We start from the raw sequence: 19,070 nt of genomic DNA on the forward strand, positions 1-19,070 counted from the left end.
TTACCTTTTTATTATTTAATTTTGAGTTTTTTATGTCGTGCAAATTTTTAAATTTTATATAGTCTAATTTATCAATGTTTTATGGCTCGGTTTTCTGGCATACTTAAGAAGGTCCTTCCATTATTATTTTTAAAATTCTCCTTTTTGAAATTCTTTTATGGTTTCTTCTTTTTAAATGTTTAAGTTTTCTATTCATCTAGAATTAGTTAGTGGAAGAAATGAGATAGTGATCCAACTTGTTTTTTCCAAATGGCTCTCCAGTTGTCACAATACCATTTACTGAATTAGTTTTCTATTACTCACTAATACTTAATATTACTGTGATTATTTACTCAGCTATGTATTTGGGTCTATTTTTAGACTCTGTTCTATTCAGCCGATCTGTTAGTCTATTCATTTATGTTCACAGTTAATTACTCCAACCTTATGATATGTTTTGCTCTTTTATAAAGAAGCTAGTCCTCCCTTCTTTATCAGAGTGCTCCGGACTTTTCAAAAGCATGAATTTCTTAATCTGAAATGGGAATAACTACTTCACAGTATTTGCTGTCTTTTCCTATAAACCATTTACTTTGCTATCGATTAATTACTCTTTGGTATTACTATAATAATGGAAAACAATATTATTTCCAGGTACTTTTGTATGGACCATCTGTTTAACTTTCATATTTTGCTTCTGATCATTTTTCTTCAAAGGGCCTAACCATATGCCTATGCAGGGACCTGGACCCAATCAACTCAATATGACAAACAGTTCCATGAATATGCCTTCAAGTAGCCATGGATCCATGGGAGGTTACAACCATTCTGTGCCATCATCACAGAGCATGCCAGTACAGAATCAGATGACAATGAGTCAAGGGCAACCAATGGGAAACTATGGTCCCAGACCAAATATGAATATGCAGCCAAACCAAGGTAACTAAGCTTTATGCCCTTCTTGACTAGAGTGCTCTGTTAGCCTTTGAAAAGTAAAATGATTGTTGTCAGTTTCTTAGCTGGTTCATAAAAATAAAAGTTTAAAGTGAGTGACAGTCATGCCCATAAAAAGGAGATGTTGAGTTTGAAGCTAGTTTAAATCTCTTTGCTCAATGTAGCTTTTTAAGCTTATTTATTTTTATGTCTTTTGGACAGTTTGTTTGTGGTTCTGTATTACTGAGAATTGTTTTTTAAAGCCAGTCAGTGAAGAACCAAACATTTGGTTTAGCTAGAAAGTTGAGAAAATAAACACCTGCTCCTTCATTTTACTTACTAAGGATCTATTAATTTATATGAATTCCCCTTGATTTATATGGATGTTTTCTGATGCTGTGTTTCAGCGTTAAAAGGTAATTCTAAAATAATTTACCATTAGAATGTTCAGTGGAGGTGCTGCTGTACTCGTCTTAGAGTGGTGTAAGTCCATTCCATTAAAGTTTATTACCAATCTCAGAATGAAATTGTACCATGTTTCTCTTTTAAGTATTCTGTGAATAATAACTAAAAGCCAGTAAGTGGCGCTCTGGTCTGCTAATTGTCTGTTAAAACATTTGGCATATTTCCAGCTTAATGCTATTTCAGTTACAAAATGTAATGAAGTTAAGACTGTAAGATAGAACTAAATGTATTTGGAATAAAATTTTCTAGATTTTGATTTATAAAATAAACAGAGCACTAAAATATACCCAGATAAAAGAAGTTAATCTGTTGATAATTCCTTATGATGAAATAATATAATTGTAAAATAATACAGATTTTTAATAATTTTCATGAGATGTACTGAAAGCAAAAGGAGATAATAGAAAAAATTGCCAATCATTGTAGCTTCACAAAACTGGCACTTGTTACATTTTTCCCCCCCAAAGTTACTTAATGCTTACGGTAGAATTATTTTTTTGTTTTTATTAGGTCAATTAAAAGTCCAAACAACAGCAAGATCCAGTCAGTGCTAGATCAGAAGGGAGTTCATGTGTTTCTCTATACAGTTTGGTTACCAGGAGAGAGAACAGGAAAATTGATGATTCTGACAGCAACTCCATTAATGATGGCACACTTCTTAGAAACCTATAGTTAAGAAAAGGTATGGTGTGCACAAAAAATGGATGTTGCTGCAGCATGGTTTGATATGACATAATAAGATTTGAAGAAAAAATAATGCATACAGCAATGTGCATATTGACTTTTTGGAGAAAAGTATTGAGGTGTTTATAAGAAATTTTTTGTTCTTAGGGACCAACTTTCATTTTTAAAAATGTCGTATTTTGTAAGTATGTGTAGGTCTTCCTTTTACTATAGTACAGTAGTTATATCACTTTTTGCCTTGTTCTCATAGTTTATAAATTTCTTTTTTATTTTTGTTTTTTGTATTTTGTTAAAAGAATAGAAACAACGTCTTGGTATGTTGCCCAGGCTGGTCTTGAACGCCTGGGCTTAAGTGATCACCTGCCTTGGCCTCCCAAAGTCCTGGGATTACAAGCATGAGCCACTGCACCTGGTCAGTTTATAAATTTCCTAATAGAAAGTAGACTGTACAGAAATGACCAGGTAGAGATCTGAAGAGATTAAGGACAGTTTTCAAAAAGAAAATATGGTTAAAATCATTGAGGAAATTTTTATTGTGTTTTTTTTTTTTTTTTTGAGACGGAGTCTGCCTCTGTCACCCAGGCTGGAATGCAGTGGCGCAATCTCTGCTCACTGCAAGCTCTGCCTCCCGGGTTCACGCCATTCTCCTGCCTCAGCCTCCCGAGTAGCTGGGACTACAGGCGCCCACCACTACGCCCAGCTGATTTTTTTTTTTTTTGTATTTTTAGTAGAGACGGGGTTTCACCGGAAATTTTTATTGTTTTAAAAATCTCGTTAGGACAAATAAAAAACTTCATTTAAATTTTGATATTTCAGAATCAAAACAACACAAAATTACAGTTACCAGAAAAGAAAGTTATACAGTATTCTGGCAGCATCTAGTTTTTTAATCATATGAGTTTCTTATAAAAGCATTTTAATTAAATGTTACCTTTTAATAAAGAAGTTCATGGTGAGTTTTATTAATGAATTTTTTTACTAGATGCTAGAGGATGATTGAAGAGTTTTATTAATGAAGTTTTAATATTCATTTCATTATAAAACATTCTTAGTTTTTGTAAAAATAAGCTGAATATTTTACTTTCAAAGCTTTTGTTTATTATTATTTATTTTTATTTGTTTTAATTCAGCAACTAAGCTAATATTATTACAAAATGTTTTTCTCTGTGTTCTCTTAGAGGGTCCATTGCTTCCAGGTGAGCAATTTAGCACAATTTTTTTTTTTTTTTTTTTGAGATGGAGTCTTAACTTTTTGTCGCCCAGGCTGGAGTGCAGAGGTGCAGTCTCGGCTCACTGCAGCTTCCGCCTCCTGGGTTCAAGTAACTCTCCTGCCTCAGCCTTCCTAGGGGCTGGGATGACAGGCGCCTGCCACCACGCCCAGCTAATTTTTGTATTTTAGTAGAGACATGTTGGCCAGGTTTGTCTTGAACTCCTGACCTCAAGCCATCCATCCACCTCAGCCTCCCAAAGTGTTGGGATTACAGGCGCGAGCCACCACGCTGGGCCCAATTTTTATGTTAATTTGTTTCTTAAACTGCTGGCAAAATGTTGCTTAAGTGTAATAGTCAATCCACCATATACTTTCCCATGTTATTGTCGCTGTTACCCAGATAAAAGTTTATTTTTTTGTCATTTTGAACCTTAAGAGAAAGACCTGGCTGGGTGTTGGCGCCCTTGCTTGTAACCTCAACACTTTGGGAGGCTGAAATGGGAGGATCACTTGACCCCAGGAGTTGAAGACCAGCCTGGGCAAGATGGCGAGACTTGCATTTTTTACAAAAAGAAATGTAAAAATTAGCTGGGCATGGTAGCTTGTGCCTGCAGTCCCAGCTACTCGGAGGTGGAGGCGGGAGGTTCACTTGAGCACAGGACTTCGAGGCTGTAGTGAGTTTGCTGGTGTCACTGCACTCCAGCTTGGGTGACAGAGCAAGACTGTCTCTAAAAAAAAACAGAGTAACTCCGGTTTTCAGCGTAAACCACCATCTTCCTACATAAACTTATTTGCATATAGAGCATAAACTTCGCTAGAATTCAGCAAGCTCTATAAAAGCAGGATGTGTGTTCTCTGCTGTATCCCAAATGCCTAGAAAAATGTCTGAGGATGGACACACAAAATCTTATTTATTTCTTTCATTTCTTCAGTAAAAATCAAGTGTTATATGATCACCTGTCTGAAAAATGTTTATTTAATAAAGCAACAAGTACATTCAGTGTATGAAAAGGCAAATTGTATAGAAGGGATTTCTGAAGATGTTATATTGGACAGATATCTGTGTATTTTTCATTATCAGGCATTAGTAATTATAGCTTTCCACATTTAACAGAATTTTACTAATTATATATTCAAATATAAAGAATTTTACAAATTGCAGTGCTTGTGTTAAAGAATATGTTTTGTAAGTTCCATGTGTCTTTAGATTTGGATATGTCTTGGCCCCCTGTAGCTTACTGTATGCAGGACCTTTGACTAAATTACTTAATTTCTCTAAGTAAGATTAAGTGAAATGATGCATGTAAAAATCCTGACTTGGTAATCATTTGCATAATTTTTATAAAATCAGTTGGTCAATCAAGCTTTTTTAAAAAGGTGAACACAAAAACATTTGAGATTGATTTATCAGCTACTGTCTTATTTTAGCCACAGCATCTAATTTATTTCTGGTTGTTTTAATAGTATTAAGAAAGTGTTGATTCACATGGCTAATTTGCAAATGACAATATCTTCAAAACACTGTGCTTTCTATCAGTGTACTCTTTGGTTAGACTGACCCAGAGGCTTGTCATGAAAGTAGGAGGACATTTTTCTTTCAGTACCTAAACTGTTCACATTCGTTATATAAGTATGAAGGGCAAAGAGTGTGTATTGCCACAGCTGAGATTGTTTTCTCTTATTATTATGTTATTATCTCTTACTATTACACAATGGATTATTAAGAGATAGACCAAAAGGAGGTGCTTGAGATAAGCCTAGCATTTACTTTTACATATGTATTTTTACATGGTAGTTTATTTCCTTGTACCTCTGCCATTCGTATATATAGATCTTTCTCATTTTTTAAATGGCAACATTCTTTGTATGGATGTATTATAATACAACAAAGCCATATTCACTTTTGATAGATGTTTTTAGTCTTTTACTATTACAAATACTCCTGGAAAAAATGTCTTTGTACCTAGTCTTTGATTACTTGTACAAGATTTTTGTAGGATAAATTCTAGAAATAGAATTATTAAAATATGAATTTGAGACATTGCCAAATTGTTTTCAGTAAGGGTTGCATGAGGCCACATTCACATTCCTACAGCATATAAAAGTGCTTATTTTACTACATACCTAGTGACAATCTTCCTATTTGCTAAATATGTAGGGGAAAACTGTAAACTTAATTTCTTCAATTATTAGGTTGCATAACTTCGTATGTTTATTTGCTGTTTGCATGTTTTCTATGAATTGCCTGTTCATGTCATATATTCTGTGGTTTGTCTGTTATTGAAGGAGTTGTTTATAGGTTAAGTCTGTTTGCCTTAGTGAATTTCACATGTAAAAACATTTTGTTAGTTTTAAGAGATAGGAATTTAACTTTTTGTTGTTGTTGTTTTTTGAGACGGAGTCTCGCTCTGTCGCCCAGGCTGGAGTGCAGTGGCACGATCTCGGTTCACTGCAAGCTCTGCCTCCTGGGTTCATGCCATTCTCCTGCCTCAGTGTCCCAGGTAGCTGGGACTACAGGCGCCCGCCACCATGCCCGGCTAATTTTTTTTGTATTTTTGGTAGAGACGCGGTTTCATCGTGTTAGCCAGGATGGTCTCAATCTCCTGACCTTGTGATCTGCCCGCCTTGGCCTCCCAAAGTGCTGGGATTACAGGCATGAGCCACCGCGCCTGGCTGGAATTTAACTTTTTAAAATAGTTTGTTTTAGTGATGGGATTCTGAAATGGTAATATTCATGAAAAAATATGATTATTTCCCAATTATATCAGAACTTTGACCCAGCATTTGCTAAGTTATGGTATTAATAGATTTACTAATTACTAGTAAAATACTTTGGAAGGTTCAGCATGCTTATTAGACTATTAAAAGGCCTGAGAAGATTTTTATTAAAGAAACTGATTTGATTTCAGTTAACATGAATATATTACCATGGAGCGTTTCTTCTTCTTTTTTTTTTCTTTTTGGCATATTACTTACCAAAGGTAACAGCTAATATTCAGTGAGTACCTGTTAGTGCCAGGCATTAACAGAAACAAAACTATCAAAATGCTTTGCATGTCTTCTTTAATTCTCACATCCTTGAGGTAGTAGGTAACGTACTATTACTATCATTCTGTGCATGAGGAAACAGACATCCTATGGAAATACAGGCAGGCCTTGCTGTATGCAATTCTGATATACGTGAATATCAGTTACTGCAGTTAAGCTAAATACAGGCCTTGTTGTATGCGATTCTGATATACATGAATATTAGTTACTGCAGTTAAGCTAAATAACACCTGTTCCCCCAGCACCACCATTTGAATTTCAGTTACCATAGTACATTAAGAGTAATTGTATAAAGTATGAACTCTTAGCTGCTCTTTCTTCAGTCTACAAATCACTACATAAATAACAGATGCCTGTCATGATAAGTGATGGATGTTACTTTTAGATTTTGTCAGTGATTGGTCACTGTGCATCTGTCAGTTAGTTCATGCACATACGGCAAAGCTTGTTGTTGTGTTGCTTCCTTGGCTCCCAGTAGTAAACCTTTGTGAGATTTTACAAACCTGGATAATTGAAAGAGGGACTTGGCCAACGTAGATAAAAGTGCAACAAAGAAATGAAAAGTGATAATGCTGGAAATGAAATCCAAATTCATTGTAAATGGAGTACTAAGAAATTGCTGACTGTGGGAATGTTGACATTGCTGCCATTTCAGAGAATCTGATTATGCACTGCAGGTGCTTAATGAAGAAGAACTCATTGATACAAATGAGAGAAGTAGTTGTGATGAAAAGGATGAAGATGTCCCAGAGGAAGCAAGACTGGCAAAATATTTCACATTAAAGAAATTCTTGGAAATATTTCACAACTTTGAAAGTGTAAAGGATAAAATGTTGGATGCCAATCCAAACTTAGAAAGGAGTGTGACAATTTGCTAAGCCATGGAAAAGAGACTTACTCTAAATCGTCATATATACCATTAGGAGAAGGGAACTACCTTTTCAAATTATTCTTGACAGGATTTTTACAAAGAAGTGAAACACTTTAATTCTGTGTTTCTTTTTTTTTCCACTTTTTTTTTTTTTTTTTTTTTTTTTGAGACGGAGTCTTCCTCTGTCACCCAGGCTGGAGTGCAGTGGTGCAATATTGGCTCATTGCAACCTCCACTTCCCAGGTTCAAGTGTTTCGATTCTCCTGCCTCAGCTTCCCGAGTAGCTGGGATTACAGGCACATGCTACCATGTCCAGCACATTTTTGTATTTTTAGTAGAGATGGGGTTTCACTATATTGGCCAGGCTGGTCTTGAACTTCTGACCTTACGTGATCAGCCCACCTAGGCCTCCCGAAGTATTGGGAGTACAGGCGTGAGCCACTGCACCTGGCCAATTCTCAATGTTTCTAATGTTTAAAATTACAGTGAATTAAATATTTTCTCATTTCCCTATGTATTTTTAACTGACAGTAATAGAGTTGTCAATGTTTTGACCAAAATTTTAAAGGCCATGGAATAATTATGATTTTTTTCCTTACTGATTATTAAGATCATTTTGCATGATTTCAGCTTGCATGGTCATTGATATGGTCTGATCCTACTATGCAAAGTGAAGACTATAAGGTTTTATAGACACTTTGGGAAATGCTAGTAATTTCCTAACAATATAAATGTTATTATAAGGTTAAAAGCTTCTCATTTATCTTAAGGATTCAGATACAAATATGTCAGATAATGATAAGTGTTATGAAGAGAAATATGCAAAGTAAAAGGAAAAAGAAAAATAAGGATGTATGCCATTTTAGGGTGGTAAGCAGATACCTAGAAAAAGAGTGTGGCACAGGCAGATGGAACAGCAAGTGTGCACTGGAGCATACTTGGTGTGTTTGAGGTATAGCAAGGAGACCCGTCGAACTGGAGCAGAGTGAGTGAAAGTGGAAAGTCATAAGAAATAAGGTCCAAGAGATAGTTGAAGGCTAGGCCTTGAAAGTCTTTTAGTCCGTAAGGATTTTAGATTTTATTCTGTGGAAGGAGATATACTGCTGGAAAGTTTTGAGCACTGGAATAACATGATCTGAATATATGGTTTTCAAAAAATGCCTTTGGGCAGCTGTATAGAAAATGGGCTGTAATTGGGCAAGGGTGAAATAGGGAGACCTGTTAAAAGGCTCTTCTTGTATTTAAGAGATGATCGTGGCTTTAAATAGTGTGATAGCTATGGAGGTAATCAGAAGTAGTCAGTTTTGGGATATTTACCATGTATTTTGAAGGTAGAGCGGATTTGCTGACATCAAATGTGGAGGACAAATGCAAAGTTTGTGTTGTCCTCTCCTTGAACAGTCAGTATATGTTGTGTTCCTCTCGCAGATGTGTGATAATATGCACAGGGTGTATTGCTGACCAGGGGAGTTTCCCTTAGCCTTAATGTTCAGAGTTTTTATCGGGGCTGTATTTTGTAGACTTGATTAATCACTTGTCCATGTGGTTGATCTCAGTCTCCAATCTCGATCCTTTACCCCCTGCTTGACCCAAAACCCCCATCCAGGATGAAAGGAGCTACAGGAAATCCCAATTAAGTAAATTTACTAAATTTTTCTGATTTTTTTCTGATTTTAGTAATCAGTTAATATTTCTGATTATTAAGATAACTAATGTTAAATTTGAAAAATCTTGGCCAGGTTTGGTGGCTCATGCTTGTAATCCCAGCACTTTGGGATGCCGAGGTGGGTGGATCACCTGAGATCAGGAGTTTGAGACCAACCTGGCCAACATAATGAAACCCTGTCTCTACTAAAAATACAAAAATTAGCCGGACGTGGTAGTGTGCACCTGTAGTCTCAGCTTCTCGGGAGGCTGAGGCAGGAGAATCGCTTGAACCTGGCAGGTGGAGGTTGCAGTGAGCCGAGATTGTACCACTGCACTCCAGCCTGGGTGACAGAGCAAGACTCCGTCTCAAAAAAAAAAAAAAAAAAATCTAAAAAATATGAAAAGCATACAACATAAAATAAAAAACACCTCTTACTTCACTATATTTTAAATTATTAGGCAAATTCACTTAAGTGTAGTAGCCTATACTTAGAATCCTTTAAGCAGTACTACTTATAATTACATAATTTTAAGAAATATGTATTATTTTTCTTTAGACTCAGTTCTATGAAGTGAAGAACTGTGTCTTGTTCTGTTCACTGCTGTATCCTATTTGTTGACTGATTAGCTAGATAGGTATCCTCTTGCTATAACTGTGTCCCCTGAGGGACAAAATTGCCCACAGTTAAGAATAACCAGCTTGAAGAAATGGTTAGTATGAATAACTGTGTGTAAAGATGGTCTGTGTCACTAAAGAAACAAATGACAATAACAAAATTGTTATTGATATTATTTTTAATACCTTTTGAAACTTTTATGAGATTTTTTCTCAAGTTTTAACGTTATGAAAGATTTTGTATCTCTTAATGATGGTGTTCTCTTTACTAGCTAGAAACATGTTTCCGTTTTTTCATTGGTTGCTGGGAAACTCAGCTAAATTTGTGCTTGGCTGCAGTGACCTTACTGAACTGGGCTAGTCATCCTACATTTTCTTACTTGCTCTTGTTCTTTTATCCTTGATATTGTATCTAAACATCTTATTAACTACTAAAAATTCTTGATGTGGACAGGTGTATAATTTAGGTAAGTAAAGAATCCTATTCTTTTTAAGCAGCTATTTAAGCAGATAGTGAGTTAGCTAATTGAGTTTTTTGGAATACAGGGATTCTTGCAAATAAATTATTAGAAATAACTCCAAATAAGAGCTATAATTGGGTTAGTTTGAGATTAAATGGTTAAGGAACAAATAGTAAAATGTGAGCAGTAAATGATGAAATATGAATGTGAAAATAGGCCTGAGGAGGATATTATCTATGGAGTTTCATGGTCTTAAGCTTATAAAAGATAGGTGGGGTGAAGAAATTTCTTATATTTTAAGATTTTTATATTACAGTGATAGAGATGTATTATACAGAACTGTTTTCATGGGAGATAGTGGCATGGGAAAAGTATGATTTGAATTTGGAGAGGAAGTATACATAGTGATTAAGAGCATGGGCTTTGGACCATTTAGTAGCTATGCAACTTTAGAGCCTTTCATAGCAGTACAGCTTTGGGTAAGATCCTTAATGTTTGTGAGCCTTAAATGTTGTTGTCTGTGAAGAAGTTGATAATAATACTACCTGTTTCATAGGGCTTTGGGGAAGATAAATAATACAGGTAAAGCTATTAGCTTAGTGCCTGGCTAATAATGTGTTCATTAAATGTTAGCTGTCATTTTAAACAATATTATTTAAAATAATTTGTAGATTAGTGATACAATTTTTATAAAATTTTAGTGTATTGGTTTGTATCTGAAGATGTGAAATACATGTGTATATGTATGAATGTTCTATATATATAGAATATTTGTAAAATTACATTATTCAGAATTGACAGATTAAAACAATGTTTTCCTTAAAGTATTTAAAAATTGTTTTTTTCAGTCTACCTAATTGTATGTCACTATAGACAGTGGCAGTGCTCATCACATCTCTATATCACTATGGCTCCTAGCCTGGGGTGTTGTACCTAATAAGTACTCAATAAATTTGATCCTTGACTTACTCTTCAAAAAAACTTCTTTTTTTTTTTTTTTGAACACTGACTTAAGATAAAATTAAGTATTAACCATCTCATTGGAGAAAAGAATTCCAATAATATAAAATATGGTAATTTGGGAGGTTTTTACATGTGTTTAAAATAAAAGATGTTATTTTCATAGAATATCTGTTAGAATATAAAACCCAAAATGGGAAGAAATAATGTGCTAATGATAAGTGTTTGTTATATGCCCTTGCAAAACGCTTGCAAACATATATTCTAGGTAATTAAGACATCAGTAGGGTCTTTGCATATGTATTATCACGCTTTGTAGTGCGTCTTAACATCAAAATGGCTTATGTAAAAGATGAAGAATAACCTTTAAGTCTGTAGTAATGTATGATACCATTGTTTGCAGAAAATGGTTATAGAAGATGCATTTTATAATGCTATTTCACTCTGCAGTATGAGTTTTTAGAACATATTTTGGGGTAACCTTTTGAGTTTACTTCTCTTAGTTTCATTAGTATCTCAAGAGATAATATACACTGCCAGTGTAGCATAATTTCATTATCCTAAGAAGGAAAATAATATACTTCCTAAACAATCAGAATTGAAGTCATAAAGTCATAATTTTTTTTTCTTTAATGGATAAGGCTTCGAGGAAAATTATGAAATGTACTGTGCGTTAGTAGTGTTAGCTGACTCCATTCCCTCTGTGGTTTAGGCTTGATCATGAATGATGTTGGGATCCTCTGAGGGAGAGAAGTGACAGTAAAAGAAGGGTAGTAATTGAGCTCTTTGGGATTGGAACTGCTCACAGTCCCAGAAGATAAAGCACAAGTGGCATGGTCTTTTCTATCTCGGGCTTAAGCTCCAGTTACTTTGCTCTCCTTTAGAGCAAGGTTTAGTGTTTTGTTATATATCTTTTTGGATTTTTTTTTTCTTTTGGCTACTGTGGTTTTGCTTCCTTTTTGGTTCTAATATTATAGGTTTTAGTTATATAGTTACCTGCTGTTAAGACAAGAGGTCTTTAGACAGTGTTGGAGAAGAAAAGGCAAAACCTTCATTTACTGAAAATGAATTACGTACATGTCCGATCGGGTTACCTATTAAATTATGAATGTTAGTGTTTAATAGTATATGCAACATATATTTGAAAATTATAACTGCTATTAAACTAGTGTTTTGGAACTTTTTTGTTGCAAATTATTTGCTTCGGAACTACAGAATTTGTTTTGTATTTTGTTTTGTTTTGTTTTGGTTTTTGAGGCAGAGTTTCACTCTTGTCGCCCAGGCTGGAGTGCAGTGACATGATCTCAGCTTACTGCAACCTCTGCCTCCCAGGTTCAAACGATTCTCCTGCCTCAGCCTCCTGAATAGCTGGGATTACAGGCGTGCACCACCATGCCTGGCTAATTTTGTATATTTTAGTAGAGTTGGGGTTTCACCATGTTAGCCAGGCTGGTCTTGAACTCCTGACTTCAGGTGATCCACCCACCTTAGCCTCCCAAAGTGCTGGGATTACAGGTGTGAGCCACCACTTCTGGCTTACGAATTTGTTATAGCTTATTTTTTAATAGAGGCAATGAAAAAGAGAACAAACGTGCTTCAAAATAAAATTTGAGGTTTGTGTTATTCTCAGTTTTTATCTATTAGCTGTGTAATCTTGATTTTTAGATTCCTTGGCTAAAAAAATAGAGAATTAGGGTCCTTACCTCTGGTAGTTGTTAGGAGTTTATAGGAAATGACTGTGAAACCATGTAACTGGCAGTGTTGTAGGGTACCTTCAGTATTAAGTTCTCTTCGCCTCTACTCTCACCCAGCCACTTTGTCTCTACAAAGAGTGTATTTCCTTGTTGAAAGAAAGGTCCCAGAGTTTTTGAGAGGCTTACATTCACATTTATGAGAATAAAATTGAAAAGAAGGAAAAAAAACGGAAGCACGGAAGGCAAATAGGAGAAAAGCAGCTCTGATAAAGTACTCCTTCAGATAAAACAGTTCTTCTGATTGGAAATGTGAAGTCTTTCTGCTTACATCATTGCTGCTGTTGTAAGTCAGTAATATATTTGAAGAGGTGGGCTTGTTTTGTTTTTGTTTGTTAAGTAATTAAATAGTGAACTTTTGGCTCATTTGGGCACTTTCATCTGTGAAACCTTTCCAGGCTGTCTAGTACTTTGCCTTTTGTACTTAAATTTTCTCCATGTCACTCAAGGGGGAGGAGGAGTATGTAGCTATAATAAACAGCAAGTTGGGAAAGGACTGATCCATACTTCTGAGACAGTGATGTTATAATGGCAAAATGATGAGTTCCCCATACCGTAACTTGGCCCAGTAAACCTCTCAGGAGCTGCTTAACATTGTTAGATGGCATTGTGGGACTTTCTGGCCATTGTTTATTGCTTCCTGGGATACATTTTTACTGTTGCCAATGTGATGCTATAGCAGTGGTAGTTTGGCTACCCCAGTATTGCTCACTTTGGAAACTGTAGTTCAGATTTCTTAGCCTACAGCTTGTTGCATGTCTCTGCCTGTTTTTAGAGGTGTGAGAGTCTTTATGTAATGTATGTGTCTTTTAACATATTAAGCACTATAGCCATTTGATTTCAAGGAGGCCTTTTTAGGTTATAAATCTTGTAGTTGGGAAAGGGAAAGAAGACTTTTTAAGATTTTGTCCTAAATTAAAGCTTATGAAATTCTATTAAGTATTTGTATAGTTTCCCTGTCTACCATTATATCATGAGTGAGTATTGAAAAAGAGAACAAAGTAAAAATCTAGAGATTTGGTTTCTTTCCCTTAGTTTGACCACTGTTTTGCTGTGTGATTTTGTAAAGTTTACTTTTGGTGTATTTTGTAGTGTAGCATAAGGATGATATCTTCTCAAGAAAGATGGTATAGATAAATATAGCGTGTAATGGAAAATACACACATTCAGGATGTTCATATATTATATGCATTTTGTTTTAAAAAATGACTAAGAATCATCTTCCAGTGGATTTCAAGTTAACCACCATGGATTGGTTATTTTCTTTTGTTTGCAGATTATTTTAGGCATGTGAATTTTAATTCGAAGACTTATTTTTATTATTTGAAATCAGTTTTTACTGCATTTTTATATATTTTGGGGACTATATGATAAAAGATTATCTTATTTCTCTTGAGATGTTCAAGTTATATACAAAAAATTATGTATATCATGTTGTGTCTTGTTTCAGGTCCAATGATGCATCAGCAGCCTCCTTCTCAGCAATACAATATGCCACAGGGAGGCGGACAACATTACCAAGGACAGCAGCCACCTATGGGGATGATGGGTCAAGTTAACCAAGGCAATCATATGATGGGTCAGAGACAGATTCCTCCCTATAGACCTCCTCAACAGGGTAAGATTCCATTTGGAAAATTTGCTACTTAATGTAATTGAAAGGCTTTAAATTTTCATTACCTTTTAATCTAGACAAAGTCAGGGCGTTTTCTTTCTTTCTTTTTTGTTTTTGACAAAAGGTAGGGTTCTAGTAGGTACAAAGGGGTCACGAAGAAGATAGGAACTTCTTATCTGTTATTTTCTGGAAAAAGTTATATCATAAAATTTTATATCAAAAGCTCACTAATTCACAACAGAAAATACTGTTTTGTTTTTGAAAAGTTATAAAATAAAAGGTCAGGAATAAACCCAGTTTTACTTCACAGCACTGTAGTATCAAAATTAAAAGGAAATAAATTTGCTACTAGTTTAACCTATTTTTAAGAAGTTAGCATTTGTTTTTCTGAGCTGGTATTTTTTGATATTGCATGTATAGTCTTAACATTGATTTTAGTAAATGTGGTATGTGGAGCTGCTGTGTGTGTATGCGTATGTATATGAATAGCTAAAAGTATCTGAAATGCCAAATCATGAGACGGGAATCTATAGTTGAGAAATAATCTTTCATAATACCAAATTAGAAAGAAAGCCTTTGATGACATAGAGAACACGTTATTTATATCTTGACTGGTTGTGGTTTTTCAGGCCCACCACAGCAGTACTCAGGCCAGGAAGACTATTATGGGGACCAATACAGTCATGGTGGACAAGGTCCTCCAGAAGGCATGAACCAGCAATATTACCCTGATGGTAATCTCTCCTGATGTTAACTTTCCCATTTTCTATCCCTGCCTAATATTAATGTAGAGAGTTATTTAAAACATTTTAATGAGGGCGAAGAAACTAACAATTTGTTTCTTCTAAATTTTGAAACACTCAGTACTCTAAAGTACCAATGATAGCGTTAGTTTATAATCTAATTCAAAGTATATTTTGGGTAGCTGTTCCATTAGTACCATCAGGAATCACAGTCTGTCGTTGGAATCCTTATGTAAAGAGGATCCTTTTGTAATATATTTAGGGTTGTTTGATTTCAGCCAAAGCTTATGTTTATTGATTTACTCTTTTTTTATAAGAGCTTCATTAAGATATAATTCACCTGCCATAAAGTTCACCGATTAGTTGACTTGTATTAACTGTACAAATACGTAGAGTATATAGTTCTTAAGTTATTTTTCCAAGTCTCATCATTTTAATTAATGTTTCATACTTCTCAACAAAGGTTTACATTAGTGCTTGCCTTTGAGAAAAATTTGGGAGACTAAATTATATCCATAATATAGCCATATAGAGATTGAGTAGAATGGGAAAGGCAATTTGGAAATAAGATTTTTAGTTAGGGTTTTTTGGTTTTTGTTTTTTTGTAGAAGGTGGCTTGTGAAAAATTGGTTAGTAAGATGCACTGTACTTTAGGAAAATTTGAATAGCAATAATCCAAGCATACAAGTAGGTTTTCACAGTAGAGTTTCATCAATTTTTCTGTATGCTTGAAAATTTTATAATACAATGTAGAAGAAAAAATAATTCAGAAATACATTACAAAATGATGTGGGTTGTTAGGATTTGCCAAAAGCCTTATTCATGTATATGATCGTTTGATGTAAATATAAATTACTGAACAGAGAAACTAAGAAACTTAAAGCTAAAGTATTAGCAGCCATTGACTAGCAGCCCATGTAAGCTAGCAAGAAGATACAATTTAGGATATTTGAAAAAACATCTCGCCTGTCATTTTTTGTTAATACATAAAACATAAAGGTACATTTGTACCTAAGGACATTGGTTTTTGTTTTGTTTTTCTTTTCATATGTAAACATGGTATTAAGATTTTTTTAAATTAAAAACTTTAGTAAGGTTGTTGTAGACTATACATATTTTAAAGACGTGAAATCTACTTTGTTAAATTATATGTATTAAGTCTGCTGAAAATAAATGATTGTTTCTATTTTTTAATTTTTAATTACATTTTAAAGAGTTAAACTTGACATTGTTATTTTGGTCCTGGGTATCTCTTGAAATGTGACATGTGTATTGTTATAAGTATAACCTTTCTGTTCAAAATATATTGGTTTGTTATTTTGTAAATATCAAAGCATTAAGGTTACTTTAATTCATTTTATTAGTGGATTTTAATTTGAAGGGTATCATTTTTGCATAGGTGTGTATTACTTTATATCTGACATTTATATAGAGTATGTCAACAATTAATATTTGTAAACAACATTGGCTCTTTTCTCTCATGTCCGGATATTTATGTTAGTAAATATATAGATTAGGAATTGGCAAACTTTTTCTGTAAGGGGCCAGATAATAAATACTTTAGTCTTTGTGGGCCATATGGTTTTGGTCTCAGCTACTGAACTCTTATTGTAGCATGAAAGCAGCTATGGACAATACTGAAATGAATAGGCATGACTGTATCCCAATAAAATTTTATTTACAAAAACATGCCACCGGCCATATTAAGACTGCAGGCCATAGTTTGCCAACCCTTCATGTAGGTATTTATGAGGTGGCTTGGGAACATTAGAATACTAGAGCACTGAGTATAATATAATGTTCATTTGTAATTTTATTCCTGTGTCCTTAATTAGGCATTTTTGTAAAATTGAGTTTAGATTTTAGGTAACTAAAAGGTTATTTCCTACATTTTCTTAGTGAAACTTTAAAAAAAGAGTGAGAGTATTATTTTTCACTAGAGTCCAGTTATCTCACAGGTAAAATTTATTGTGCTTTAAAACTAAAGATATACTCTCTCAGCACAATATTAATTTTATGAAGATGTATGTTTATGATACTTGAAATATTTTCTAAAGATTTCCAAAATGGCAGCCTTAAGATATATAATTTTGCATCTGAAGATACTTTGAGACACTTAACTTTATATGCAAGTAAATGTTAGAACGTGAAAATTTTTCAGTTTCTTTCAGGGGAAAAACTTATGGAACTCTTTTATATTTTGCATTGTTTTTAGCATATGCTGTGGAATTGGAGACCAGCAGAACAGGTGTTTGACAAAATATGATAATTACTTCCTTTGTTCATTCTAATTTAATTTAGGTTATTTACATGTGAAAGACTTTTGTTCTCTTTTTTTTTTAAATGGGAGATAGTTTTTTTTTCCCTCAATGAGGATTATCAGATTTAAGACAATAAGTGTAATGTTTCTAAAACTACTGCTTTTTGCTTTTAAAAAAATTTGCACGTTATTTCAATATGAAAACAATCACATTGGTAAATCTTTGGCTAATGCAATTGAAATTATTTTTTATGTTCCATTTCTTTTTCTTTTTTTTCAATTTTATCTGAAAGTTTAAATATTTTTAGGGTTTTCACTCAGTGGCCATTAACGTTTCTTCCTGTCTCTTGTCGAATTGATGTAGGTCATAATGATTACGGTTATCAGCAACCGTCGTATCCTGAACAAGGCTACGATAGGCCTTATGAGGATTCCTCACAACATTACTACGAAGGAGGTATCTATATACCTTCACACACATACACATATATATCCCCTTCTACAGGAATGAAAATTCTTCCATAAGACAACTTCTACCCATGCAAAGCTCTTGTAGAATACTAGTTGCTGGCTTTCTTGAAAGTTGCAGGGAGCCCAAAACAATCAAAATAATTTCCTTACAAATATTTAAAATGTATAACCATGACTTGCCATTTCTAACAATAATAAAAAGACTAAAACATTAAAGATAATTTTTTCCTCAGTGGAAATTTTCTATTTGAACATAAATCCATCAAACTTTTTTTTCTCGTGTGTGTTGACATATGTATAATTTTACATATAAGTATAGTGCCTTTAGGAAACAGCTTGCTGATCTCGTGTAGCTAGTGTGTGCTCTTGTAGCTGTCTTTAATTTTGTCTTTTTTATTTTATTTAGCATAGTCATGATCTTATGACTGTGATGTTCCAGTAAATGTAATGCTCGTATGGCAGAGACGCTGAAAATGCTGCAGTTCAACCTTGCAAAATTGGCTTTAACTGCAGTTTGTTTGGCCGAAATCCTTCTGTTTGGTTTGAGTTTTTTCTTTGTTTTGTTAACTTCTAAAAATCAATATGGCATTTCATTTTGTTCTTGTGTTGTTGGCTATGCATCTTAGAGGGAAAAAAGTTATTTAAGCAGACTTCTCAGTTTTTTTTCCTCTTCTCCAATTATCCTGTAGGAAATTCACAGTATGGCCAACAGCAAGATGCATACCAGGGACCACCTCCACAACAGGGATATCCACCCCAGCAGCAGCAGTACCCAGGGCAGCAAGGTTACCCAGGACAGCAGCAGGGCTACGGTAAAGCTTTGTACGGTTTATTTTTATCACCAAAAAAATGTAGTGCTGATTGTTTTAAAATATGGAAGTGGATATTTAATACTTATTTTTCCAAGAATTATCACTTAAAAATTCAGTTTTAGACTAGTCTACTGTTAAAATGTTGGTTTAAATGTTGCTCTTAGATAAACTAGTAATCCATTTAAAAAAGAACTACAAACTGGAGATGGTTCATTGACCAAAGGTAATGTGTGGAGTCATTTAAAAGACAAGAAAAATGAATTATCAGACCTATTTGTCATGCCTAGCCCTGTGTGTGCTTGGAAAACTGATGATTGGGTAATTATTGACCATATGTATATAATCTGCTTAGCAAATGTATTTTGAAAAACTAGTGGCCAATACAGTTTTTTTTAAGACATACTGTTTTTTTTTTTTTTTTTTTTGAGTACAAATGAGATCTATTCAGAATGCATGAAGAAAATGTGTTTGTCATTCCCTAAATAGCAATATACGTATCCATCGGGGTGAATTATTGCAGCTGTGTATCATACAGAATTTGGGG

The 19,070-nt window shown here is 34.2% G+C and overlaps 1 protein-coding gene across 19 annotated transcripts in view; it reads left to right on the forward strand.

Moving 5' to 3' along the window:
* SS18 (SS18 subunit of BAF chromatin remodeling complex) overlaps positions 1 to 19,070 on the forward strand; it is a 75,411-nt gene that overhangs the window by 37,881 nt on the left and 18,460 nt on the right. For 13 of the 19 annotated variants that reach the window (XR_010114844.1, XM_063613939.1, XM_063613670.1 and 10 more), the window contains 5 exons: positions 697 to 918; positions 14,076 to 14,243; positions 14,870 to 14,974; positions 17,608 to 17,700; positions 18,404 to 18,526. Coding sequence is in view for 18 of the 19 variants with exons in the window: in XM_063613939.1 (XP_063470009.1) it covers positions 697 to 918; positions 14,076 to 14,243; positions 14,870 to 14,974; positions 17,608 to 17,700; positions 18,404 to 18,526 (711 nt within the window). In the remaining variant the exon portion in view is untranslated. The remainder of the gene's footprint in view (positions 1 to 696; positions 919 to 14,075; positions 14,244 to 14,869; positions 14,975 to 17,607; positions 17,701 to 18,403; positions 18,527 to 19,070) is intronic. The other 6 variants (XM_063614048.1, XM_063614050.1, XM_063614089.1 and 3 more) reach the window with 1 other exon arrangement.

The sequence above is a fragment of the Symphalangus syndactylus genome, chromosome 1, assembly GCF_028878055.3.
Source record: "Symphalangus syndactylus isolate Jambi chromosome 1, NHGRI_mSymSyn1-v2.1_pri, whole genome shotgun sequence".
In the NCBI taxonomy this organism is placed as follows: domain Eukaryota; kingdom Metazoa; phylum Chordata; class Mammalia; order Primates; family Hylobatidae; genus Symphalangus; species Symphalangus syndactylus.